The sequence below is a fragment of the Corylus avellana genome, chromosome 11 (assembly GCF_965113065.1).
Source record: "Corylus avellana chromosome 11, dhCorAvel1.hap1.2, whole genome shotgun sequence".
NCBI classification, from domain to species: Eukaryota; Viridiplantae; Streptophyta; class Magnoliopsida; order Fagales; family Betulaceae; genus Corylus; species Corylus avellana.
Window position 1 is genome coordinate 16,882,450 of NC_142500.1, and position 26,552 is coordinate 16,909,001.

Here is a 26,552-nt window from a genome sequence, read left to right on the forward strand (position 1 = left end):
AATAGTTACAAAATAAAATTGTAGTAAGTAACATTAATTGTCATTTAAAAAAGAATGCTAATACAAAGTCAATCAAATTAAGGAAGTGGATAGAAAAGGCAGGATACAAGTGTCATTGCAGGAAGAAGAAAGGGTATATCTATATGGTTGTTTTTTAGCAAATGGGAAGCAAGCACGTCAGCCGCCTTCATTAAGTATGGCCTGGGAACAAGAGCAAAGAGTGTGTATATATATGGAATAGAAAGCTGGGGAGTTTTAGGTTGGATTTAAGGAAGGCAATCCAATCTTAAGATCAAGGTTGGATTTAAGGACGGCAAAAAGAAGAAGATCATAGAAAGTCAAAATGGGAAGGCCTCCTTCTAATGACGACAGTGGCCTCAAGAAAGGCCCTTGGACACCTGAAGAAGATCAAAAGCTTGTCAAATATATCCAAAAACATGGACATGGAAGCTGGAGAGCCCTTCCCAAACTTGCAGGTATGGAGATATATATCCATGAGTACACCTCTCCCAACTCTCTCTTCTCTCTATCTCTCTCTCTGATCTCTCAATTGAGTCTTCTTTGTGCTTTTTACAGGGCTCAACAGATGTGGGAAGAGCTGCAGATTAAGATGGACCAACTACTTAAGGCCTGACATCAAGAGAGGGAAATTTTCCCAAGAAGAAGAACAAACAATTCTGAATCTCCATGCCGTTCTTGGCAACAAGTAATTTTCACCAATATCCATTTGCTTTATAATTGGAATATATATATATATATATATATATATATATATATATATATATATATATTTTATGAATGATATCTTTTGTCAATATATATATATATATATATATATATATATATATATATATATATATATATATATATATAAGGAAATATAGATCAACTAGTGAATATCAGAATATATTCTAACAACCTCTCTTTTTTAATTTTTTCCTCTGCAGATGGTCGGCAATCGCAGGCCACCTGCCTGGTCGGACGGACAATGAAATCAAGAATTTCTGGAACACCCATTTGAAGAAAAAGCTTATTCAGATGGGTTTTGATCCCATGACTCACAGGCCTCGAACCGACATCTTCTCAAGCTTGCCTCACCTTATAGCCCTGGCTAATTTGAAAGAGCTTATGGAGCACCACTCATGGGAAGAACAGGCTGTGAGGCTTCAAGCTGCAGAGGCTGCTCAAATGGCTACGCTTCAATACCTTCAAACTCTCCTCCACCCTCCTCTACCTTCTTCCACAAGCAACTTAAATAGTACTACTTTCTCTCATGACATGTCTTCAGAGACTAGTACTATTTATAACCTTTTGAGCTCACTTTCTTCAATGAAAGATCAAGACTTTGGTCTTGGAACTTCCACCCTTCAACCAATACTCCATGATGATTCAATTCCTTTCCTTCATTTGCCTGACTTGCAATCACCATTAAAGAATGATAATAATATTATTGTTCAAGCTCCACCTCATGAGTTGACAGGGTTTAACCAAGGGGAATTAAGCTCTCCCAATAATTCTCAATGGCTTGCTTCATCTTCAAGCACTCCATCTCCTTCTGTGGCTCCACCCATGAGCAATTTAGGCGATGCATGCAGTACTTCAAGCTATGGAGGAGTGGCTCCTTTCGCTTGGCCTGAGCTTCTCCTTGAGTACCCTTTGTTTGATAATGAGATTTCTTAGTTTTAGATGTGTGTGAAACGTTTAATTTGCAGTTGCACCAACACTTTACTCTCTGTGTATTATTAGTTCGATATAAGCATATGATCTCTCTCTCTATATTTATACAGTACTCTTCCTTTTATGCATAAGCTTTCTCATGAACAGCCTGGTTCTAGAAGTACTTGATCCGTAGAATGTCGTACTCAAAAGGATGTACTTGAGATGAAATGACATTATGCTTGAGCAAAATTAGGTGGCAATTTGATCGCTCAAAGACCAACTAGGGTATGACTAGCTCGACAAAGAAAAAGAAGAAAGAGAAACAAAAGAGTGGATATGAAAAAAGAAAAAAGAAGGGCATGCATGTGCATTAACACAATGCATTATCACTTTCTTTTTCTCTTCTTTTGAATTTTATATCACACCTTATTATTCACTTAACAGTTAAATTTGATTGTGCTTATGTTATAAATATCACGTGAATTGTCATGTCAATTTATAAAAAAAATAATAATAAAAACGTATAATATTTCAAATTGATAAATGCGGTAAGATTATTACAGAAAATAAGATGATAAAACACCAAAAATGAGATGGTTTGATAACCCTTTTTTTTTTTTTTTTGTTAGCTCTCTCTTGGTCCTCCTTTCAAAACAAAAATATTAACAAATAACTTAAAACACTCACAAAATTTTAAAAACTAGGTAATTTGACTTTCATGTCACATAAATACATTTTTTTCAAACAAAAAATAAAAAATGCTCTCAAAAAAACATTAAAGAAAACAAAACTTTATGTTTTCCTTCAAGTCTTGATGTTCACACGGAAAAATTAAGCTTTTTATGTTTATTGTAATGTAAGCTTAATTATTTAATATTAGAATCCATTTATAATATTCTGGGGCAGCCATGAGCCAACCAATCTCGTGGAAGAGGGCTTCAAGGTCTATTTCACTTTCTTCTTCTTCTTCTTCTATAATAGAGAGAGAGAGAGAGAGTTGACCAAGGCATGCAATAACGTCAAAAAAGTGACGTCGAAGGATTCACAATTATAAGGGGGACCAAAGTAGTTAGGAAGAAAACACAAGTGTTTCAGAATTTTGTGAGTTGATGAAAGAGATAGTGGAGGGATTGTGGTGCTAACAGCTCTGCACTTTATGACCCTATTATTTCTGCATGCGTATTCTACACAATCATTATCATTTTTGGACCAAATGAGGCCACGTCCAACCCCATTGAAGAGAACGGGATAACAAACTAAATATATACAACACGAAACCATGGAAAATGTCGGGGCAACCACAGTCTAGTCAAACTTCATTTTTAGACAAATCTATATGTGTATATATATATATATATATATATATATATGCACACACTTGACTATATATAAGTATTTTAAGAAAACTTTTTTAGCTATAGATAAATATTTAACCATATATACATACATAATCATTGTAACTATATATTTATATATAAATTTGTAACTAAAAAGATCGAGGAAGGGTTCATGGCCCTTACCGGCTACTCTCTAATTTCTTCCCTTGGTGGTAGACCTTGAGGAGCTTCAGGGGTTGTGTGGCCACCCTGGTGACACTTGGGGTGGCCAAGACTACCCTCAAGTCATAAGGGGACCTCATGGTTCTGCTAGGGTGATCGACCACCTATATACAAAATGTTATACGTTTTTTTTTTTTTTTTTTTTTTTTTGAAAAACACATTGAATTCCTCAAGAAATAGTTATTCTTCTCTCTTTTTTTTTTTTTTTTAAAAGAAAAGGTGTTTCTCTTCATAAGAAAAATTTTCATGGGAATACTTATTCTTAAGAATGGTATGCACAACCAAACAAAAGAATAGCACTCAAGGGATCTAGTTTGCGTACAAAACATGCCATAAGTGACACAATTTGACAGATAAATTTAATTGTTTAGAGATTAATTAGAATATATGGTTAGTGGCGTGCAGACTGCCATTCAGTTTGCAAGAGATTTGTAATAAAAACAGTAATACACTTAATAACACTTGAACTAAGAAATTAAGAAAGGTTAATAATGAAAACAAGGTTCAAACTCAAACTTCTACTTGGATATCATGTTTGGACTTTCTATTTTGACGCTAATAGAAAAGGAATAAGAAGTAATAATAACTCGATCTATTAAAAAAAGTAACAATTAACATAATATAGATGGAAGGTAGATAAAATATTTGCAATTTTTTTTTTAATTTTTAATTTTTCAAATGAATAGGACATTTTCCTTAATATAAAAATTTTGAACACATATGATCAAATTTCATTTACACTTCAATATGCAATTATAAGTAAAGATCCATGTGCCTCGGACAATGCACTTACGCGTGTGTAGGACGTGATTTATTGCCTAGGCGAATTAGGCGGTCGCTTAAGGCCTCAATAGCAATAATATAACTAAGTTTCTTTTTTATTAAAAAAAAAAAAAAAAAAACACTTTAAGGCCCCATTTATGGCAAAGAGGTTAGTTAATACTCTTTAGTTAAGTCCCCAATTATGGTAGTAAATAGTTACAAAAAAAAAAAAAAATTGAATCCTAATTAAGATATTAAGACTTTAGAGGGAGGGAAAGAAAGAGAAAATTAGAAAGTAACAATAATATATAGCACACTAAATGTCTAAATTGGTAATTTCACTAAACTTAAAACTAACATGCATGTCGGCTAAGTTCCCTCAACAAAAATATGTCATCCGTTGAGGCTAAATGTCTCACAGAAGAGATAATTCTACATGTCATTTGGAATAAAAAAAGTGAGAAAAACAATTTTTAAATAATAAAAAAATATAAACTAAAGTTAATATTAGTAATTTATATATAAAATAGACTCTCATAATTATGGCCCATATCCATGGAGCCGGCGCTGCGCGTGTGACACACCTTAAATTAGTGTATATATATATATATATATATATATATATATTCCAAATTGCATTTAATCTAATTTGGCTTGGTTAAAAATTAATTGTATCAAGGATCCCATGAAATCAACTAGTAGGTGGTGACGTAGGGATGGGAACTAAACGGGCTGGATCAAATTAAAAAACCTGGCTTCCCAATATCAAAGTTAGGTTTGTGACAGATTTAGTATGACTTGATGCCATTATATATATATATATATATATATATATAGAGAGAGAGAGAGAGAGAGAGAGAGAGAGATTTGTGTTTACTCTTGTAATAATATGTTTTTCCAATGAGAAATACTTATTTGTATAACGGAGATATACGCAAGATGAACGACAAAATGTAAAGAAGTGTTAATCTCTTTTTGAATAAGAAAACGGGAGTTGGGAAGATCTTTGAAGTCCTGTTATTACACCAAAAGGGGGAAGTTTTAAGGCTTGAAAGTCAGTAAATTATCATTGTCATAGATGGGATAGTTAATTAATCAAATTTTATGAAAGAAAGCAAGGTTAATTAATTAATTTAAGATATCGATAATGACAAGAATGAATGAATTAAATAGTATTGTTAATTTATTATTAATTAATTAATAGTAATCTCTATAGGCCGGTAGAATAATGTTCTCACGCAAGAACTTTGACACAATGCACTATTTCCTGAGTGAGTAGGTGCAATTGCTTACTTTTCTAACAAGGGATTGACTGAAATTACTTCCCATTAATATCAGTAATTAAGGTTATTAATTTCTGCAAAGGGTAGAAGATGGGGGTGCCGTGTCACATAAATCAAAAATCTAATGGTGCTGGAGGGATCAATTAAGTCCAATTGTGAGTAAGCTATATTTCGAGCTGTTGTGGAAAATAGTGGAATTACATGATGATTAAAGTCAAAAGGGTCATGCTTGTCATTTGTCAAAGCAAAGGAAAAACTAATCCTACAATGAAAAACTTGTTAACAAGTCATAAAATAGAGCCCAAATGTTTACCACCTAATCCCCCTCTCTCTCTCTTTCTCTTTGGTTGGATGATGACCAAAGTTTCCATTATCATTGTATTTCCATCATAATTAACATCTAAAAGGTGCCTGCAGTTTAATTTAGTATTGATAGACTTATGTGCTAAGACACCATCAGATTCGACGGAGAAGGATCCTGTCCATTTCATTTGAAATGGAAAGGAGCGATTACTTATTTTATATGAATAAAATTGTCTTAAAAAAAGTGAAATAACAATTTTACCATTTTTAAAGTAACGAACCGGTAAATGAAGAGAATTCGAATTCCCATTAGACTTGGTGTCTGTTTAGGATTTCGTTAGAAAATATAAACTTTTAAACTTAGAAATAGTTTTTTAGGAGAAAAAAAATAATTTTTAAGCTTTTTTTAAAAGTGTGATTTTAAATTTCTTAAAGCAAAATGTCAAAAAATTACTTTCTAACTTTTTTACTAAACGAATTAATTTTTTATTTGACACGACTTTTATGTATTAAATGTATTTTTTTAAGTCTTCTAAGACAAATCCAAAAGGCTTATGTTATATATATGGCCTTGTTTCCATCACTATTATTTGATTTTAATTTGTTTGAAGTCTCTCTTCTCATTGTTTGAAGTAAAATAATGAAATTCAAATATACATTAAAGATTCCTTGTCATGAATAGATGGACTACAGACTAGGCGTGAGGAGAGCACAGATTAGGTGATAGAATTAAGAAAGTGAAAATATGTTTAGAGTTTGAATTCAAGGTATATATATATATATATATATATATTAAAAAAAATATTTACACATCTTTCATTGCAGTTTTAATATCTGATATAATTCTAATTAGTTCCTTCCTGTTAATTTTATTTCAAAATTATTGGTACAAGTAGCAGGTTTGTATGGGCCATGTATACAAGAACTATGCAACAAATATTTCCTTAACTTCAACCATGCATGCAAGCTATCTAGAAATGTGAACGGATGTCTTCAAGGGTAGTTCGATTGGCTAGAAAGCACGCCTCATGAAGCAGAGGTTATTAGAACTAATTTTTCTCTCTCATTTCTTTCTCCTTGTGCGGATATGTCAAAAAAAAAAAAAAACCGAAAAAGGATATGGTAAAAACATTAAAACATCTTGTCTCAAAAAAAATTTCGCCTAAGCGCATTCACAGTGATCTCACCAAATTTACTAACTAAAATAGCTAAAAAATCACATTTATTATTATTATTATTATTATTTTAGCTATCCATTTTTTCCAAGCACTCCCATGAGCTTCAATATTTTAGTTATCCATTTTCACTATTCAATTTAAATATTCATTTGTTTAACGATTTCTTTATTATTTCTCCAACAATCATATTTTTTTAATATTTGTATTTTCCTACCTGTCTTATTTTTTTATAGGGGTTATATTTTTGAATATTTATTATTTCCTAAGTGCCAAAATTTTGAGATATTTCTTTAATTAAAATTTTCCTCCTACCCGGTTGGACATGCGCTGCAAAATTGGGCCGCCCATTTATTTTTGTCCCCCGATGACCCAAAACCAAAGCCCACTTCCACCTGGACGATCTCTTTGTTGAAACTTGTCACATATCTGAGCAGAGAAATCAAAGAATTGATTCCATGCTTTTCTTTATTAATAAAAATAATTTTTTAGGTATTATATTTTTAATTATATTACCTTATAAGTAGACGTATAAAGAGATTAAAGAGAGAAAGTAAATAATCGATAAAAAAAAGAAGAAAAAAGATAGTCTTTTGGATAATTTATTGTTTTATATCTTCATTTTCTCTTGAACTTATCCACTAACTTTTTCATTATTTTAATTATAATTCATCCTTTAATAGTCAAATAATTAATTTTTTATTGTTGACTAAGTATTTAATAATTGGATCAAAACCCGTCTAATAATGCTCAGGATAATAATGGAATCAAATCAAAACTTGGATCATTGGATCGATGGACCTTTGTTGACATCTGATGCTTACTTGATGGACCTGCCCTGTTGCCCGCCGCTTGCTTTGATTTCTCGTCATACTTTCTTTTAATTTATTTGTGGAGAAAAACGGGAAAGTTGTGATCATGTTAACCATTTGTTTTCTTTGTTCCAAAATCAATTCTAAAAGCTCAACTTCTCTCATCTGATCTGAAATGTCTATATCTTTGTCTTTAAAAGCTCCACTTATCTCATTTATGTGGCAAGTCTTGGAACATCATGCACCAAAATGACAGTATGCTAGATATAATAGCTCCTTTCGGGTAGGAGAGACCACAAATACTCCAATCGGGACTGGAGATAAACCACAAATAAGCTTTAGCTTAATAATTCTCAATTGAATTTAAACTACAGCTACTATCCCCTATTTATACTAAAAGAATACTACTTAGAGGTGATCTAGTAAAACAAAATAACATAGACTTGCATAGGACTTAATAACTAGAAGACTAATACAAAAGAAAGAAGGAAAGGTGTGTTGTAGTAGGACTAGGCTTCTAGAATGACTAGCTAAGACTTCCACTTGCCCTTGGACTCTATTGCACGTGAACCTTCTTGGTGTGTTGTAGTAGAACTCTATCAGTTTACAATTAATCTTGGAAGACCTTTCAATTAAACAAGTACACAGTTTAACTCTTGTTTAACTCAGTGGGTTGTGGCTTTCAATCAGTTTTTGCTTTGACAAGACAAGATGTTCTTAGTGTATAGACTATCTAACAATTCTATCTCAATCGGATAAAAATAATTAAGGTGAAAAAAAAAAACAGAAACAATGGAAAAGGAACAACCTTTCTCATCAAACACCTTAAAAGATATTCACTCAAAGCTTTATCCATACGGCCTGATTAACTGAGTGAAAAGTATATATGCCCTCATCAACTTCAAAAAGAATAACACTTTTAGAACTGTCCTAGTCAAAAGTTTCTGGATTGGAAAGCAGAGGAGATTGTAAATCATAGAAGCAGCTAGCTATGGTTCCAAGAGTGGGGGCCATAATATAGACCCATAGACAGTAAAAGTCCCCAAAATAAGTTCGGGGCTTATACTCAAGGTAGTTCTGATATGTTTATGGCCATCGTGGCTTTAAAATGCATTGTATCAAGAAAGCTGCGAGTATACATATAAACACATCCTTATCTCATACTCAGACGACGTGAGACGCCACATTTATGCAGAACAGGAAGAAAATAATGTAGCCGTATATTATTGTGAAGAATCCAGTAAAAAGCACTTCAATCTCAACTATGCTGTATAATGGTTATTTCATCTAATCTATATGTATGCACCTTTATCTAGCACAAAACCGACAACATTGTCATTAACTAACAAAGCAGTTTGTCTGTCAGAAACAAGCTACAGAGCCAAAGGTCTATGGAAGTTGGTGCTTTTCTCTATACAAGAGCACCAAAAAGCCACTAAATCAATAAAATGTATACCTAAAGTTAAGAGCAGACGAAGAAGTTCTAAGAGACAAAAAATTTGATAGACTAGACAAATAAAAGCATAATTGAAATTGGTTTATTGAAACACATATGCAGATTGCACCACAATATACAGTATACAGGAAAAATACTAGCCTATATTGTTTAAAAAAGAAAAACAAAATAAAGCTAAAAACCCAACTTTTCAAAATCACCCCATATCTCACACTTTAAATCTTTCTCTAGTCTATTTCTTTATAAAAGCACTTCGAATCCATTTGAGAGGAGAGAAAGATGAGAAATAAAAAAAAAAAAATAAATAAAAAAATCTTTTTTTTTTTTTCTTGGCTTGTTGAGTGTCACATTATTCAACTAAATTGTGGCACTTGTTGGAGTATAGAACTAACAATGACCTCAAGCCGTCTTTCAGAAAGGAGCTCTATCTGTAAAAGAGGTAAAAAATGTCCGAAACCCCCTGGCCCTAAAGGACCGAAGGGATTTCAACACTCAAGTCAATAAAGAGCAAAAGTGAAAACTCTCTGGTAAAGAGAGTATTAGTAATAGTGTGTAGAGCATTAAAATTCTGCACCTTATGCCTTATATAAAAGCATGCAAAGCATTCTAGAGTTTTTTTAGAGTCATGGCTCTAGGTCGGTTGAATTGGAGGTAAGTCTATTCGGGCCCTTTCTATGTCGTGAACTTTAGGTGATTCCTAGGTCCTACAACACTAAACAAAAAGTCAAGCTAATTTGGAGAGCCAGATGTAGCTGTCTTTTTGGTAATTTTTTGCTACAGAGCAAGCCTAATTAGCTAAAAACATATGTGAATTGCAGCCTTTTGGTAGAAGTTTTTGATTTCTCTGTTTACATATCTTGTTATGTGATTTCATGGATTCTTTCTGCAGAAAACCGATTACCACATCATGGTGTCACCCAAAACATTCCCCCAAAAATGTCTCCTGTAGATTGTTTTGATAATGATCCTTCATATTAGCAATGAGATTATTACAAACCTTAATCAGCATAAACAAGACCAGATTTCTCTCCCTAGCTGTCCAGTAGTCCTTTAAGTGGACTGAAACATGAAATTAGCTGTCATTTTGGACTGGAAAACCATGTCTTTTGCCACATCTCAAACAAAGTCAGACTTTATATCCCCATCGCTTGCTGTGAACAAGAATGTAACATATTTTAGTTACAAATTTTAGTTGATCTGATGCCTCTACATGTTCTGCAGGCAAATGTCTAGAATGAGTAATTGGAGGACAATTTGTACTGGGTGACACCGCGAGCATGTATCTACCCAAAGGCCAATTTAACTTAGTAAAAGACAATCTCTTATAAAGCATCAAAAGTTCTTATTCAACGTGGGACAAAGTGAAATACACAAATAGAGAGCAAGTTGAAAATTTAAGAAAAAAGAGGGGAAAACTTTATTTAATTGAAATAATCTAACATGTCATGTCACAACAAATTAGCCTCCATAACACAATAAAGCCCACATTCGATTTGATGTTTAATTGTATTATGCACAAACGAATTACGTTCTAGCAAGAGTATTAGTGTTCTGTTTATGCAAGAACAGGACAGAGAAAGAGAGACAGCAGAAGAATTTTTTATACAGATTTTGCAAATGGGGTGGGCTAGTTATTGAAAAAAGATGCTTTTGAGATTCAGAAACCAGGATTTTGTTTTGAATTTTGGCTCAAAAGCAAGAAAAGCACATCTCTATCTTCTTTGATTGATTATATTAATACAATTTGTACTAAAGCAGTAGAGCATTATTCTGAAAGGGGAAGATTGCTCTCCAAAAGCACAGATGAGGTTGAGTGAGCAATCTTTTCATGGCAGGTATGGACGAAAATGTTCTTTGGAGTAGCTGCTGGCTGCTGCCACCCACCATTTTCTTTCTCAGATGCGTCATGCATGCAATCACCACCTTGTCTCTAGTATTAATTTTCTTCTGCGGATAGAACTCCAACACCTACTATTCAATTATATTTATTTATTAATTGATTCTCTTATATAAATCAGGACAATAATATATACAGTAATCGTCCTGTTTTCTTAATTATTGCATATCTGACTAGACTGACTTTTCCTACGTACTTTCATATCATATCTTACTCCATGCCAAAATAAATAAATAAATAAAAAGATGGTTCGAGTGTATTTTTGTATGTCCAATTATTAATATTCCACGAGAAGTTTACACCAATAATGCTGCAAAAGCCAAAAGGAATTTAAGTAAGTACAATGAATAATACCTTTGAGCTCAATTATAGAAGAACATAGAAGAGTCACTTGGGTCAAACTTGTGGCCTCTTAACATGAACCTCGATCTGCCAAGTTGTCAGTGCCAACAATAAAACAAACCAAAAACAAAACCCTTACGTTGCCGCACTGATCACTTGGCCTGAAATATCTTTGGCTTTTTTTTTTTTTTTTAAAAAAAAAAAAAAAAAAGAAAAAAAAGAAAAAGAAAAAAGAAATCTTCTATTGGACTAATGTAAAAATTAAAAAATATCTATTATATATATATATATATATATATATATATATATATTTGGAAAAATGCAAAATGGGTGATTTACAATTAGCTCATTGTGGTATCAAAATAAACTTAAAAATCCCTAAGGTATGCCAAAAAAATAATTTACTTCCTACAATCAAATTATGTCCCCCTAATCAGGTGGCCGCCAGCCGATCTTTCGACCAAATTCCCCTAAAAATCGTATGTGTGGGTCTCACCACATGTGGCTCACGCCATTCGAGGTGGCCTGTCTGCCTTGTAGCTAATCGAATGAGCAAATTTGACTTAAAATATGACACGTGTCATAATTTTGTTGGCTGTAACTTGTCACACTATCGGAATTTGTTAAGTAAGTGAAGACAAAATTTGATTGTAAAGTAAATTATTTTTTTTGGCATATCTTATAGACTTCTTAGATCATTTTTATACCATAGAGAACTAATTGTAAATCAGACAAATCATACTGACTGATTTTATATTTTTGTTTTTTTTTTTTATTTTTTATACTACTTTAGCCAATCCATTATTTTCGAAAGGTGATCTGTTTTTTTATTGATCTAATCTGTATAAATTGACAGTTAACAAACATTTGATTTAAAATTGAAGGAAATGACTCATCTAATAAAAAAGTTCTTAATTGAAGAAATAAAAAAATATAAATCCTTATTTGAGAAAGAGCCAAAAACTCAAACAGTTTGTGAGAATTCCCTCCTTATCTTTCGCTTTCTAGGAAGAATCCATTTTCTATTTGTCAAGGAGTGTGTGCAAAATGACGTGTCAGGCCAGCCTTTGCTCGTCATTGAGCTAGTCATGTCAGTCCAGCTTGCCAACTCATGAAAATGTTGTCATCCTTTTTTATTAATTTATTATTATTATTATTATTTAAAAAAAAAAAAGGGCAAAGTGCCTCGGATCGGGATCCCCAACAATGGGAGGAAAATGACTCATAAAAAATTTCTTTAATCTTGGTCATTCAATGTCATTCAAGAGTGTTCCTTGTAGCCTTTTTCCGCATTTAATTAGGAAAAAAAAAATGTCATTAAAGGGTCTACAACAAGTCACGTGTCTCATGGGTTTGGCCTTAGGGAGTGACCGAACCACCCCCTGTGGCCATGGGGATGGCCCCAACCGGCCCTCGAAGCCACCCCCATGGCTTAGCCGGCCACCCCATATTTTTTATTAGTTTATTCTATTATTTTGTTTTATATTATTTTGTAATTTAAAACATTATTTTATTATATTTATTATTAATAGGACACGTGGCATATTATATACCCCTTAGATGACATTAAATGGCCAAGATTAAAGAAATTTTTTATGAGCAATTTTTCTCCATTGCTGGGATCCCGATACCCCCAATTTGTTTAAAGTGGGATTATTTTTTATTTCATTATTTTATATTAGTCTCCGAAATCTTAAAGGAGGGATCGAAAGTACATCTCTTGTCCCCCTTCAAAGGAAGAAGTTGATTTCTCTTTGATATGAATCATATGAAACAACAAATTACAACAACTAAGGTTGTCACGTTCACTAATTTTCCGTTGCAAGCATGCTCCTATGTCTTTAAATCATTATACACCCGACAAATTATTAATTGGTTAAGGTTTTATAGTGCTGCAGTCACGTGTATATTTTATGTATGACAATTTTTATTATAATTTTTTTTTACCAAATTAATATGATAGTCTATGTTGGGCATGTGAGCCCAATACTTGATCATCAATCACCAACTCAAAAACTTTTAAACGGTTTTACATTGAATTCCTTTATAATCTACACCAATAATCGTCTGCATGATTCTTGACAAGAGGCAATACGCATGATGGGTCGTACGGTTATGGCAATATCCGTTGTAAAGAGAGGCGCCAACCATAAAGTAAAATGAGATTTTGGTCATCTTGCTTTCAACCTTATATTGCTTTCCATACAACTATTCTCTGTTACTTGCTCTGACAAGTTTTTTTACTAATTTTTTCTCTTCTTGCAGCTAACGATACTTCTAGTCGTTACCTTGGCACACAGTCAACTATTCTAATAGTCCATGTGATACTTATTATATTATTTACTAAAATTTAAATTATTACCGTCAACATGACATTCCATTGACTCTTATTTTCATAAAACGTGGATTGCCACGTAAGTTTTTAAAAGAATTATAATATCGGGCCAAAATGAAAGGAACTTAATAAAGTAATTAACTTATCACCATTGGATCCCTTCGATTGTTTGCTTAGAAAATAAAATAAAATCAAGAATACATTCGCCGCCTTGACCCTCAGGACAGAATATGTTTTAAAAAGTGTGATAATTCATACCAATTTTATTTTTTATTTTTTTTTTTAAAAAAATGCTAGTAATATGATGTCTAATCATGCTTGTTAGTAACTTTCGTAATCAGAGACCTTTATTTTATTTTATTTTTATTTTAGATGAATGATAAAAAGAAAATGCTATGATGTCAATGACTTTATTATAAAATAAAAAAATTTTAAAAATAAAATAAAAAATTTAAAAACTTACAATGTGGTGGGTTGTCACTTCAATGGATGCGCAAAGACTTGTAAAACCACAATTATTGATATTTTTTTAGTAGGAGATTATATAAAATATTACTACATTGCACCGATAATTGAGCCTATAACTAATACACTACCCCTTGATAAGTAGACATGTATTATATTACTCGATATATGCATTCGATTGAGCCAATAAAGAATGCCACTCACCTTGACCCACTTCCTAATCTTCTACTTCTTTGTAATTTCGAATGCCTTTTACAAGATTTGAATCCAAAAATTAGGTCATACAGGACTAGTGAAAAATTCAAATCAATCAATTTAGTGTGTTAAGATTTGATGTTTTTTTTTTTTAATTAATTAAATGGATCATATTAAGACTGATCTATATAGTCATTTACTCATAATTTAATATGAGTTGATCTCAACACGCGACATTTAAAACCTGCACAAACTTGACACAAAATTAACATTTAGATGTATAATTTTATACTCGATACTTTAATGTTAAGAAATCTATCATATTTTCTAGAACTGCTGAGACACAAAAATTAATAACGCAAAAAATAAACAATCACAAAATATAAAAATGTTCACACAATTTCAAGCTTCAGCAATGTTTTGCTACTTTCAAGAGAAATAATACAAGAAGCATCAGTAATACATTGAGAGGTACTGCTATATGCTGCCTTCCATTAAAATGATGCCACCTCAGATTATCTCAACTTACAAAATAAACTTGGTTGCACTAGATTATATACAAAAAAAAAAAAAAAAAAAAAAGCTTAGAAAATTGTCTCAACCAAAAAAAAATTTTCAAGCTTCACATCTGTTGCTCGAAGGACGCCACCACCTGCAGAGACGCTGCCCCCGCCCAGCTTCACCAAGCCCATGCAAAAGCCAAGGAGGAGATGGGGTGGCCGGCCAGCTACCCTAGATGGGCTGGCGTGGCCACCCCCAGGCCATCCGAGATGGCCACAGGGTGGCCGCGCGGTCCACGCCAGACCATCTGGGATGGCTCATCGGCCACCCCCATGGCCTGGGGTGGCCACGCCAACTCATCTCGCCGGCCACCCCAACCAGATTTGGTATGTCTTGTCGGCCACCCCAATCATGAGTCTCGCCATGACCCGCTTCAAAACTCGTCTGAAACCGTCATGACCTGCTTGAAACCGTCATGGTCCGCCTCAAAACCCATTTCTAATGGTATGTCTTGCCGGCCACCCCAATCATGAGTCTCGCCATGACCCGCTTCAAAACTCGTCTGAAACCGTCATGACCTGCTTGAAACCGTCATGGTCTGCCTCAAAACCCATTTCTAATGCCTCAAAATTCATTGTTGAATTCAAAACTAAAACGTAATGGTGAAAAGTGAATCCTTTAGGGGTTTTATCACTCTAAAGGCTAGAAAAATGAGCTCCGATGCCGGAGAAACGGCCAGACCCATGGGTCTGGTTGTGACCCGTCCCACCGATTAATTGGTTCTCAGTCGTGAGGATGAGGTTAGATTGTTTTAATTAGGTGTATTCAATAGAATTTTTTTAACTTGCTATAAGATGATGTGTCACTCAATTAATGGTTGGCAGAACATGGGGCTTTTACGCCTTCACTGAATTGAAGATATTCCCTAATACATTCCTACAAACCCTAATAAGAAGCGACTATAAATATGACTTCCAATTGAGTCAAAACACTAAATATCCCCCCAAAAAGAAAAAAGAGAAAACAAAAAAAATTTCCTTCCATGGAGGCTTGGACCGATACCATAGGTTAAACCGAGTCAAATGCGAATCAAATTGAATACAAAACCAAATTCTATATAGCCTCCGCTTAACACCACCCAAATGACAATTTGCCACCCAAAAGAAAAACTCACTTTATAGATGCAGCAGAACCATCGTGGAAGCAGCCGGAGACTTCTTGGCCCATTCTGCCATTGCTCTGCTGAAAATAATAATAAGAAAAAATAAATAAATTAAAATACTTGGTTGTTTATAAATTATAATCATACATTAACAAAGCGTCAAGAAAATGTCGGGTCCACTATCTTCCACTAACCTCGATATAATAAAGAAAAAGATTTATGATTGGTTGAGCGTGATGACTCGTCGTGTGACGATTGGTTCCTCACTTCCTCTCCCTAATTTCATGGCTCACACAGACAGCATTATGTGTGGAGCAAAGACCACGCTGAATCACTGATAACTGCGTCTTTTGCTTCTTACTTTCTTTCAACTCATCGTCGTATTTCAGCTTTACGTGTTTTTTTTTTTTTTTAATAATAAAAAATCTATTATTTATATATACAATTAATTATAAAGTTATATTACCTTAACGCGTAAAAGACCGCAATTAAATTAGTCAAAAGATTCGAAACTTGATCAATAATATTAAAAAAAAAAAAAAAAACATTATCACTTACTAAGTCAATTTCAAAAAACAACTCTAAGATTCCCCCAAAGGGTGATATGAGGCAACTTTTGACCCGTTCATTTGATAATGTCTTTTAGTAAAAAAATTAAAGGTATTAATAAATAATTTTATTTTTTACTTTTAATTTTAATTTTTTTAATTTTTTAATATGTTCACACAAGAGGAGAGAGAAAGATTCGAATTAGTGACCTCTATTTTATTAGGCGTGAAATACTTTTATATCACGTTTCCAGACAAATTGACATGTAAATTTTTGTATTTTATTTTTTGTTTTCAATAAATTATGTACATTGATAAAACAATAAATCCTACTCATTAAATAAATAAAAAAATTAATCTTTATCTTTTTTTAAATAATTTTTAAAAAATAATATTTACGGGAAAAAAAAAAAAAAGAGGAGAAAAACACTCCCTTAAATAAATAATTAATTGATACACATGATGGTAAATCTTCATTTCACTTTTCCCATTGGAGCAATATAAAAGGAGGATTAAGTGGGACCCACGATTTCATTATGAACAAAATGGCCATTGATGCATTTCACTCTCATGGCCCACAGCAGCTGTGTGATGTAGAAACCAGCGATTTGAACGGTTAGGATTAGCTAATCATGGAGCCACCGTGTCTCACACATGGTGGTTTTGTCTACTTGGCACACCATTTGGAGTATTTCCAATTTCCAAGTCTAATAAAGTCAATGCACGCAAGTTGATCTATTTCCGGTCCACCGCACTGTAACCCTCTCTCTATATCTCTCATTTTCGCTACCCTGGTACAAATCGAGAAAAAAGATGTTCAATAGCGGCGAATCTGTTCAGATTCCGGCGGAAAATTCCTCCGGCCAGGCTCGGGTCGGGGTCTCGGACCCACGCGTCCCGCTCGTGAACCTCTCCTTGGTACGAAAGAGGATGGATGGCCTGCAGCACTTCCTATCGGACTCGGTCAACCGCAACCAGCTGGTGAGCCAGGATCAGATGGACGTGGTCTCGTCAGAGATCGTGTCCGCCATCCACCAGATCATCGTCAACGGCGCCGCCCTCCTCGCCTGCACGCAACGCACCGAATCCGCACCATCCATCCCAACGGCCCATCTGAGAGTCCCGGCGGATTCCTCGGGTTTGTTGAAGGTCGAGTCTCTGGACGAGGAATTGAAAACCGAGAATTTGGTCGCCGAGTTGGACGATTCGGAGATTGTGGAGCTCGACGCGGTGGAATTACTCGCCGAGCACATTCACTTCTGTGACATATGTGGGAAAGGGTTCAAGCGCGATGCGAATCTGAGGATGCACATGAGAGCGCACGGGAACCAGTACAAGACCCCCGAAGCGTTGGCCAAGCCGGACCGGATGTGCGGCGAGGCGAGCCGCAAGACCAAATTCTCGTGCCCGTACGACGGTTGTAACAGAAACCGGCAGCACAAGAAGTTCAGGCCGTTGAAGTCGGTGGTCTGCGTGAAGAACCACTTCAAGCGGAGCCACTGCCCGAAGATGTACTCGTGCAATCGGTGCAACAAGAAGAGCTTCTCGGTGGTGGCGGACCTGAAGAACCACCTGAAGCACTGCGGGGAGGCCAGGTGGCGGTGCACGTGCGGCACGAGCTTCTCGCGCAAGGACAAGCTGTTTGGGCACATGGCGTTGTTCGAGGGCCACATGCCGGCAGTCGGGGACGAGGACGAGAGGCCCACGGACCCTCCGGCGCCGGTGGCGATGGAGGTGGAGGACGATGACGAGGACGTGGGTGTTGGGAAGGGGGTTGAGTTAGAGGCGGCGAGTTCTTCGGATAACGGGTTCTTCGATGGGATATTTGATGGGTTTGGTTCGATCGAGAGCTATGCTTTTCATGATGTGTTGGCTTCGCCGATCGGATTTGATGGTTATTGATTTTGGGTGACGGTAGGTATTATTATATCTTGATATTTTCTGTGCCTTGGTGCTGTGTAGATTTTGTGATGAGATATTTATGGAGTTCGTCTCTGTTGTTGTTACTTCTAATAAAATTATTTTTCCCATTTTGAGTTGCAATAAAGTTTTTGTGTTGGATAATTAGGTAAAAGTTTTGTTATGATTATTTTTAATCCCCTATGTTGGAAAATTGGAGCAAAATTATTATCTCAGAAAGTGAATTTGGGTTGAATCAAGATCCTCTGTTTCCCCAGCCCCTGTTTGGGTGATGGGAAACATGCTGGGCTATGAACATCCCCAACAATGTTGGCATGGATGCTGGAAAAGAGTACTAGGATTGCCATAGAATTTGGTCCCCGTCTCTCCTCTGACTCCGTAGGTTCTCTTCTCCGAAGCCCCATCCTAATCCTTAATACAAATATTGAGCAATAAGATTTGGAAGATGCCATTGTCCATCCACAACCTAATAGCTGATTTTATCTCATCGAATGAAAAAACCTGCAATGATTCTACAGATGCAAATTTTCTGATGATGGTGACCTAATAAGGTTCGTCTCATAAGTAACACTACAAGCAAACCAGGCCCAATTAAGCCCCGGACAATGGGCATACCAATCTTAGAAAACGTTTACAGAAGGTCATAATTAAGGAGCAATCGTCTAATGAAATGAGGTATAAGAAATCAAATCGGTTATTCCCAAACCCTTTTCCTCAAAATGACCATCGCATGAGAAACACGTTATAAAAGGAACGGGAAGGATTTATTCACATGGTACTTTTCATTCTTTCATCAGACAACCTTTTTAATTTCCTTCTATTCTTTTCTAAGCAAATCCTAAATTAAACATTGGAGTTTTCTCTCACGAGCACATTCAACAAGGTCACTCATGCTTGTTTTTCTTCTCATTGCCCATTCCAATTAATTTTTTGTTACAAGAATAGAGTTTTATGCGGAATAATTATTAATATTAGAATATATTAAAACATATGATACGGTAGAATGTTTTATTGTGTTTATTTTTATTTGATATTGTCTTTATTTTATTCCATATAAGAGTCTTGATGACTTAGCCTTAGAAAATATTGTAATAGTTTGCCTATTTAAAGGCCATTATGTTATGAATAAAGTAACTAGAAAATTAATCCAAACTTTTATGTTTAAAAAGGTTTTAGGTTCACTTCAACGAATCTAAAATGTCTAAGTTTCCTCAAAACCTAACAATCCATGAATCCATCCTGTTACGTGTATGTAAAAGTATTCACGCAACATTTTTCAACCCATATTACAACATCTTCATTTAGCTTATTCAAGATGCTTAATTATAACACACAATGAGCATAGTTTTAATGTAAAGATGATTAATCACAAGGAAATTAATTAAGCATTCTGTACGAAATTCTGTGTGCTGCTATGAAGTTGGGCTTACTGATCGCATAAAGTTGCCACCATGCATCTTCTACGCCAATAGTAGCTTCTCCTCTTCAACTTTAATGTCGGTGCGCGCGTTTTCACAACTTTTACAGAAACAGGAAAAACTTTTTGAGAATATCTCGAGAAGAATACGCGAATTGTGGGGTTAAAGTTGTTGTATATGTTGTTTTTTTCCTTTTCTTTTAAATTTCCCACCAACCAAACACTCACAGTCACAGCGCACTGTTTCTGATCTTTTCTGCATATCTTACCTTTATACGAATGATAACATTATTGAGTTCTGAAATGACAAGCGAAAGTGAGAGATCCTTTTATTGGAACAGAAATATGAGAAAAATCGATTGGCATGGAACAGAATAACTTTTTTCGAAACTTTATTGGACTTCACTAAACGCATTTGACTTATGGTTAATCGGAAACCCTTTTCGTAATTCTTTTTCTTGTATCTGAAGATTTGTGGGGGTAATGAAAAGATGTGCCTCTCATGAATTCAAGAAAAAAGTAGAATGAATTTTGGGTTCTCTCACTCATGCTTCAAAGATTAGTGTAGAACATGTGAGAAGCAGATTCCCTTCACAAGCAGATCCCGGACTCCTCTCATGATCAAGTACTTCACGAGAGCCAATAAAGTATCTTTCCTCTTTTTTCCAGCGGCCCTTTTTGTTTCGTTTAAGATTAAGATTAGTGACTTAAAAAAAAAAAAAAAAAAAGATTAAGATTAGTGGTTTTGTTGTGATGAGAATGATGGATAAAAGGGAAAGGTGTTGAAGAACATTTACATAGGCCCGATTAGGACTCCAGAAAAACACTTACTGCCTCCTTCTGGGAAGGGATGGGTAAAAATTTGAAGCTGCTATTGGAGGAAACTGTGACTTAAAAGCTTTTTTTATTTTTTATTTTTTATTTTTTTATTTTTTTTACTTAGAGCTTGTTTGAGATTGCGTTTAAGAAATAGAGTTTTTAAGTAAAAAAATGTTTTTAGGCAAAAGCCAAAAATGTGTTTTCAACCATTTTTAGGCTTTTTGGACTCTTAAAAGCGCTTTTAATTTTTTTGTACCAAACAATACATTTTTGCTTCAAATGAATTTTTTGAGTGTTAAATACACTTTTACGTCCATTAAACGTAATCCCAAACAGACCTTCAAAAGCTCCATTTGTAAGCTTTTGTCAAAAGTGGGTTTAAACAAATTTTAGATTAAAAAAGTCAAGGAAGTACTTTTGAAATTTTTTACCAAACAAGCAAACTTTTACGTAGCATAACTTTTTAAGTACTAAAAGTACTTTTTAAGCTTTCTAAAGCAATCTCTAACAGATCCTTAGTATATTTTTGCAATTAATACAGTAATGCACGCCCCAAAACTCCTATTCGCCAAAACCCTCTGTGTGACAAGGATTCTTTCTTTTTTATAATCAGAATTTAAAGTTGATAAATCTAGCTTTATACATGATTTTCACCATTAAGAGCCTGTTAGGAATAACATTTGAGAAATAGAGTTTTTAAGTTAAAAATAGTTTTTGGACAAAAACTTCATTTTTAAGCTTTTACCAAAAGTGTTTTTTTGGCCTTCTTAGGATTTTTGAATCTTTAAAAGCGCTGTTAATTTTTTTACCAAACGAGTATTTTTTTTATTCAAATAGAATTTTTGAATGTTAAAAGCACTTTTAAATTTTTCAAAAGCATTTTTATGCTTTTTGAATCCATTAAGAGCCTATTTGGAATGACATTTGAGAAATAGAACTTTTAAGTTAAAAATAGCTTTTGAATAAAAGCTTCATTTTTAAGTTTTTGCCAAAAGTATTTTTTGGTCATTTTTAGGCTTTTTGAATTCTTTAAGCGCTTTTAATTTTTGAGAAATTATATATAAACTCCTTAGGTCAACGCGCTTTGATTAAAAACTCCCTAAGTGTTTTTTCTCAGAAATTGACTCCCTAGGTTAATCGAAACTACAATAAACTCCTTACCGTAAAAAATTATTAACAACTGTTAAGGCCACTCAAAACTCTCCATTTTATCTGATTAAAATATAAATCTAATTTAAAAAATTAAATCTTAAAAAAAAAAAAATTGAAAGGTGGCCAGAGATGGTGGTGCCACCCTGGCCACCCCCCAACCCTTATGGGGTGGCCGCAAGCCACCCCCAGGTGGTTTGGGGTGGCTCGCAGCCACCCCTTTCCACCCATGGGGTGGCTGCGAGCCACCCCATGGGTGGAGGGGTGGCCTGCGGGCCACCCCAAACCCCCAAGGGGGTGGCCGCAAACCACCCCTGGGTGGCTCGCGGCCACGACCAGGTGGTTTGGGGTGGCCCCAAGCCACCCCTTGGGCTTGCGGCCACCCCATGGGGTGGAAAGGGGTGGCCCCAAACCACCTGGGGGTGGCCGTAAGCCACCCCTAGGGGTGGCTTACGGCCACCCCATAGGGGTTGGGGTGGGTGGCCAGGGTGGCACCGCCACCCTTCAATTTTTTATTTATTTTTTTTTTTTTAAGATTTAATTTTTTAAATTAAATTAATAAAAAAATAATATTTTAATTAGATAAAACGGAGAGTTTTGAGTGGCCTAACGGTTGTTAAAATTTTTTGACGGTGGGGAGTTTATTGTAGTTTCGGATTAACCCGGGGAGTCAATTTCAAAAAAAAAACACTTAGGGAGTTTTTAATCAAAGCGTGTTGACCTAAGGAGTTTATATATAATTTCCCTTAATTTTTTTACCAAACGAGTATTTTTTTTCTTCAAACAAACTTTTTAAATGTTAAAATCACTTTTAGATCCCTTAAACGTAATCCCAAACAGGTCCTAAATGCGACACTTTTAATAAACCAATATAAGAAACGTAAATCGGGTGATAATGGTCAGAATATAATTTTATGATATAATCAAATTGTGATATCATTTTTGTTTTAGGGGAATATTTCATATTCATTCATTGAAAAAAGATCAAGAGCATAAAGCTCTTACATTACATGCATAGCATAAAAAGTTCTGATAAATCATAACCAAAGCTACGAGGTTACAACGTTATAGAGACAAACATAAAATCTTACAATCAAGTCCTATCTATGACTTCAACATCCGCTAACCCATGTCTAAACTTCAGTTATAGAATAGATCTGTTTCAGGCAGACTCAATCTAATACATAGGTAACCCATATTCCCAACTTTTCTTTTCCCAGCCATAAGAGCAAAACCCTTACATAAAAACTAATCCTCCTCGACCCAAAGGCCATGACAAAATTCTTCACTCCAAAGATCGCTCATGAAAGCAGATCTAAGGAGAAGTCAAACCCTTATTAAAAAAAAAAAAAAAAAAACAACAACAACAAAAACACAATAAAAAACTAGCAAACAGCTACAACAACAGAGGAGAGGGAGGCGAAAAGCCTAACCAATTCCAGGAGGTGAAGAGCGGCACAACACAGTGAAGAGCGAACGGAGGCAACCCAAGGGGTATTGCCGGAGCAACTGAATTGGTTGGAAAAACCAAAAAAACATACTGAAAAAAGAAAGGAAAAAACAAGAAGGGAAGGAGGAGGAAAGAAGGGGGGGGGGGGGGGGGGGGGGGGGGGTGTGATGGGGGGAAGAGTAGGTAGGAGGGAGCAAGGTCCGGTTTTTTCTCTCTAGGTTTACTTTGTGATATCATTTGATGAGGAAAGATTATCAGTTGGATCAGGGCAAAACCACATCATGCGTACGTTAGGGGTAGTAGCCCCCCAAAAATGTAAAAATGTCCCAAAAATTATATATTTGTGGTAACTTCATCAAAAACTTATGAACTTTCACCTGATTTGACAAACTCTCCAAAATTTTAAAATTTTTCAATTTAGACTCATGAACTTTCTATTGCTCTCAATGTGGACCCCTTCATCAATTTTAGCCATTAGAAATACAAAAAAAGACCAAAATATTCCTGATTTTCGTTTTTTTTTTTTTTTAAAATAAAAAACGTTTTGGAATTAAAGGTAAAGTTGAAATTTTATACAAAATTCAGGGGTTATAAACGTCAAGTAACGTTTAAAATCTGACGGGGGGGTTCACATTGAGAGCAATTGAAAGTTCAGGTGACCAAATTGAGAGATTTTGAAATTTGGGGTTGAGGGGGGGGGGGGGGGGAGGGGGGGTTTATCAATTCGGGTGGAAGTTCAGGGGTCTTTAGAAAAGTTACCCCTATGTATTTTTATGGGATAACCCCTCCAAGGATTTGTTTGGGATTACGGTTTCAATAAGTGCGATTTTAAAAATTGTATTTTAAAAAATTGCGTTTTTAAAATCACTACTTTTTAAAATCGCAAAGGTGTTTAGTAAAACATGTTAAAAAATACTTTTATATCAAATATTTGTTATGCGAAGTCATGATTTTGGTTTAAATTCGCACTTTTTCTAATAAACACCCCTTAACCTGCTTATAGAAATCATAGATTTTTTTTTTCTTTCCTATTTTAAATTAAATGCTTTTTAAATCGTAATGTCAAACGCCTTACGTTTTGCGATATCTTTTAAAAATACAGATTATTCTTGCGAAATCGTAATCCCAAACACACTCAAAGACTAATTTTCTACCCCTCTTATAATGTTTTTTTATTTGTTTTTGTTTTGCCGGTCCACTTTACTAAAAGTCTATTCCACCACCATTAGTTGGATTCTAACTCTGCCAATTGTATATGGTTGATCTGGCACTACAAATTTGTGACGTGCCCCTATGTCATGTTACCTATTTATGATGTGCGCCTATGCCACATCATAAGAAAATTTATATTTCGGTTTTTAAATTTATTTTTACTTTTTTTAATATTATAGTGACGTGTCACTAATGACACGTCACAAATTTATGACATGTTAGTTCTGGCATGTCACTAAAAAAATAAGTGATGTGTTACAAAGTAACATGTCATAAATTGGTGACGTGTCAAAAAACCCCATCACTAAATCCTTTTTTTTTTTTTTTTTTTTTTTTGTAGTATGGGTGTTGTTTAATGACACATAAAAAATTAAAAATTTCTATAAATGAACCTTTTTTTAATTTTTTTTTTCTCATTTCTTCTATCTAATCTATAAGCTGCTTTTTTTTATTTTTTTTTTTATTTTTTTAATTTTTTAATTTTTTTTTTTTATTGAAAAAAGAAAAAAAAATTCAGGTGGAGCATAAAATATAACGCCAGTTTGTCAGCTACGAAGCTCATGTCATGGCTGTAATCCTAAGCAATATAATAGCACGAAAAGCATGACACAACATCATTCGTAAGCCTTTTATTCTGTACGTATTGAAGAGGAAGCACAAAAAATATCTCGAAGGATGCTCACGACACGAGAACACTGCTGCTTCTCTTCGATATTTATATAGAAGCTTCAATATATATATATATATCCCGTGAATATTGTAGAAATCAAAAATGATGTGCTTCCTCATTGGTTCTTCCCGCTATATATAAAAGTCATGTAGGGAGGAACCTCGTCATCAAAACACTCGCACAATCATGGCTGTTTCATTAGAAGCTTTGGCAATGGCGGGCGCAGATTATCTTGAATTTTCTTTGGATGCTGAAGAATGGGAATCACAGGACCTGATGCAGGCTGAGACTCCACCCTATTTACTCGTAGAAGAAGAAGAAGAGCAAGGTGCCTTTCCTACCACCCATTTCTTCCGGAGTCTCCATGCGAAAGACGGCAATGCCCCCGACGCCGATGATAGGATCGCCGTAAAATGTAAATCAAAAGTCGGTGGAATTATAGCTGAGAGTATAGAAAAATGCTTGAGTTCGATAAGATTAGTGGTGAGAGCCATTATAAGGTTGTTGCTGATGGATTTCAAGTCCTCTTTCTAAGCTTATAACATTCATGTGTTTCTTATATTTTCCGATAATGGAAATTAATTTCTGTGTATATATATGTATGTGATTTTTATTAAATTTATCTCGATCTCTTGTGTTTTAACGTTAAATCAACATTTATTCTAAAATGATTAGCTAATAAGGAAGAAATGAAATTAATAATTTGATTTATTCTAACACTACTTCTCCTCAATAAGTAAGGCTCAAAAATATTTAATAATTGAAATGTGAAATTAGTATTCGAACTCATAATTTTTTGCTCTGAAACCATGTTAAATCGGATTTCAATAAAAAACTCAAGGTTGAGTTTTTTCTTATTTCACTTCAATTCCTTAATTGGTTCTTGGTTTTAAGAAGAGTTCTGAGTTTTTTGTTATTTGATTTTGCGATCCACTACACATTGTGTTGTATCACATTTATCCATACTTCTCATTCAAAACTTGGGGTCTCAGCCCTTAGAGGGGGAGAGGAGGGGATGAAAATATTGGAAAGATTATAGCAGAAGTGGAGAGAAAAGGACAAAAGGATTTTGGAGTTGTTGGGATCTGGATCTCTTATAATTTCAAATGCATTGTAAAATATTTTTAAATTACAGAATTTGAGCCGTTTCGTTACATCGAAACGCTTGAAAAATCATATCTATTAAAGATGTGCCATATTGCAGCTGAAAATTAAGTATGTTTTTATCATATTCTTGCTCTTTATGCTGTAAAAAAAATTGTCTCTTAGTTTTCTAGATAATGTAAGTGTATATGTAAAAGTGAAGAATAAGCCATTTCGGGAAAAAAGAAAAAAATCTCTTTCTACTTGCCTCGATAACATGCTACAATTTTAATAGGCTTTATTTTTCAAGCGTTTCAATGTATAAAAACAGCATAAATTCTATAATTTAAAAAATTATAGGAAATCATAACATGCCTA

General features: G+C 34.4%; 1 protein-coding gene and 1 pseudogene across 1 annotated transcript; both read left to right on the top strand.

Moving 5' to 3' along the window:
• Window positions 1–343: 343 nt before the first annotated feature.
• LOC132166112 (transcription factor MYB93-like) lies at window positions 344–1,728 on the top strand. Its single transcript, XM_059576877.2, has 3 exons — window positions 344–476; window positions 577–706; window positions 948–1,728. Exons 1-3 carry the CDS (start codon window positions 344–346, stop codon window positions 1,678–1,680), a joined length of 996 nt encoding a protein of 331 aa, XP_059432860.1. The 3' UTR covers window positions 1,681–1,728.
• A 15,433-nt stretch (window positions 1,729–17,161) lies between these two features.
• Window positions 17,162–18,518, top strand: LOC132165997 (protein SENSITIVE TO PROTON RHIZOTOXICITY 1 pseudogene; annotated as a pseudogene).
• The last annotated feature ends 8,034 nt before the right edge of the window (window positions 18,519–26,552 follow it).